This window comes from Aspergillus tanneri (genome assembly GCF_003426965.1).
Source record: "Aspergillus tanneri strain NIH1004 chromosome Unknown AapTan_9_pilon_pilon_pilon, whole genome shotgun sequence".
NCBI classification, from domain to species: Eukaryota; Fungi; Ascomycota; class Eurotiomycetes; order Eurotiales; family Aspergillaceae; genus Aspergillus; species Aspergillus tanneri.
The window spans coordinates 734,961-737,211 of NW_022984636.1; the positions used below are offsets into that span (position 1 = coordinate 734,961).

General features: G+C 47.5%; 1 protein-coding gene across 1 annotated transcript; it reads left to right on the forward strand.

Moving 5' to 3' along the window:
• Positions 1 to 877: 877 nt before the first annotated feature.
• On the forward strand, positions 878 to 1,780 carry ATNIH1004_011752 (uncharacterized protein; the record flags this gene model as incomplete). The annotated part of the gene is made up of 1 exon (XM_033576314.1): positions 878 to 1,780. The coding sequence occupies one exon, from the start codon at positions 878 to 880 to the stop codon at positions 1,778 to 1,780; it is 903 nt and encodes a 300-aa protein (XP_033420978.1).
• Between the last annotated feature and the right edge of the window lie 471 nt (positions 1,781 to 2,251).

Here is a 2,251-nt window from a genome sequence, read left to right on the forward strand (position 1 = left end):
GAAATGCGTACAACGTATGATGGCTTAGACGAGTAGCTAGTTATGCATGCGAAGCATCATCGGTAGCTTATATTTACGCAAACGGAACTGCGTACAACGTAACCTGATGGCTGATTACCAAATACATAATTACGGCGGACTGAATCGAGCAGTGTGGACAAAAGTGTATTTTTCAAAAATTTCATATTACCACTACCCCCAGGTGTCAAGTAAAATATTGTTTGTCAAGGGCTGAACCCGTAGTACCTATAGGCAGCAACCGATAGCAGTACGGTAGGGGAGAGATGGCATGAGAGATGGGACCAGGAAAGGGACGCAAGGGGTGAAAGAAAACATTGTAGATGACCTTTCCAACCATGTGAAGAACGGCCTGGATATCATCCCGTAAACCGAACCAGAAAGAACAGGCGGGAGAAAGGCGAAGTTGCATACTATAACAACGACCGTCACCACCAAGCTGCGCGTCTGGTCCATCAAGAACGCCATAACGAAAGGCTGTATACACCTTTCAACCCGTCCTATGACAATGCCAAGCAAGCCAAATCGAGTCCGTCTAGGTTACTAGACAGTCTCTGAGGATCCCTATAGACAGATGGAAGAGACGGAGAAGAAGAATTGCTTGCCGGCGGATTGGAAGACATATTAATTTTAAACGAGGTTATTCTTAGCCGGTCAGGTAAACATAGGTACTGTACAGTTTCGGACTGAAGGCCTCAATTTAGGCGCAAGAAGCTACGTCTAGTTGCAGCGCCTGGTTAAGATATCCCTCCCTGGTCTTTGTCTCCTCCCCTTTTAAGGGCAAGCTGTATCCGCTCTATAGATATTCTCTCCGTGTATCCGGACTCATTCAGTCCAATCCAAAAAGGAAGCCCTTAACATGGATCAGGCGACTCATCATTTCCAACAGTGTGTAACTCAAGTCGATGTGGAACATGAGAGCGCTCTTCACGTAACCTGTATAGCAGTGGAGACTCCACAAACAGTTCCCCCAAGCACGGCTGGCTTTCTTTCTGGCGGTAGCCAACAGCTTAGGAGTATTACTACATGCAACGACGAGGATATGAAGCGTAGCAAAGGGGCACCTGATACTCCCAGGAACTTGACCTCTACAACCCTGAATTGCCTGGAGACACTGAACACCAATGCGGTCGGCATCGACACCACCCAAAGTCCCCTAGCAAGCTCAGTGGATGCAAACCCACAAAGACTTTGGGACACACCGGACCGGTACATAGATTATAAAAAGCAATCGACTAAAACAAAAGCTCCACATTCTGTGGAGGCGATCGCACGGGGCGCTTTGCGCGAAGATCTCGAGCAGTTCCTGGAGCGATGCTGGGACTCTCTCTATCTAGACGAACTGTATGAAACCGGGACCAACGTTTTAGGGATTTACGCTCTCAAAGAACTGGCGTCCGATAAGGGACCATTCCGTTCGCTGCGAATGTCTGTCGCTCTCCTGCGTAATCATATTCACTTTGAAGGAATCTTAAGTAACGAGAAACGTCTCCTGGAGAGTGGCATCCAGGTGCGCAGAGGCCGCCAAAAGAACGTGGAAATCGCATATGATAAGTACCTAGAGGAGACATGCTCAGTGCCGCCGCCTGACAACAAGGCTCAGGAGAGAAGAAAATGTAAACTTAGGGACCAGCGGCGTTACGCGAACCGATGGCTCACTCTAATCAACGGGGTGCCTTGCTGTAAGCGTAAGCCCGCTGTCCCCGGACTCGGACCGGGGTTATTACTTGTATGCAGCGATTGGCTAGCGAATACCGTGTAAGGCAATCTCGAGTGCAGTGGCTACTACAGTAGGGGCCACAAAGCTTTCACGGCTAACATTTTGTATACAGGTGGAATACACACTACAATAATGATTTCATCGAAAAGATGCTATCCTATATTCAGGACAATCGACCGGATATGGTGAGAGCATGCCATGTGATGAACGAGCCTGTTCGGAATTTAATAGGGCATGGGACGGTGTGCGAGCCATCTCAGAGGATAGTAGACAAGCACACAAATCTTGATCAAATCCTTCAACAGCTGCAGCCATGTCTCACGAATTCTATTTCTATTAAGGCACGCCTTTGATTGTCACGGCTCAATCTAGGACAGGATATCTTCATATAACAAATGAATCTATTCCCACTAACTTGGTAGCTCTTCAACGAGAATATCAAATATGTAGAGGTGAGGAAGAATGGATGGATCAATACATACAATGTTAGTTGTGACTTGTGGGGTGTTGTGG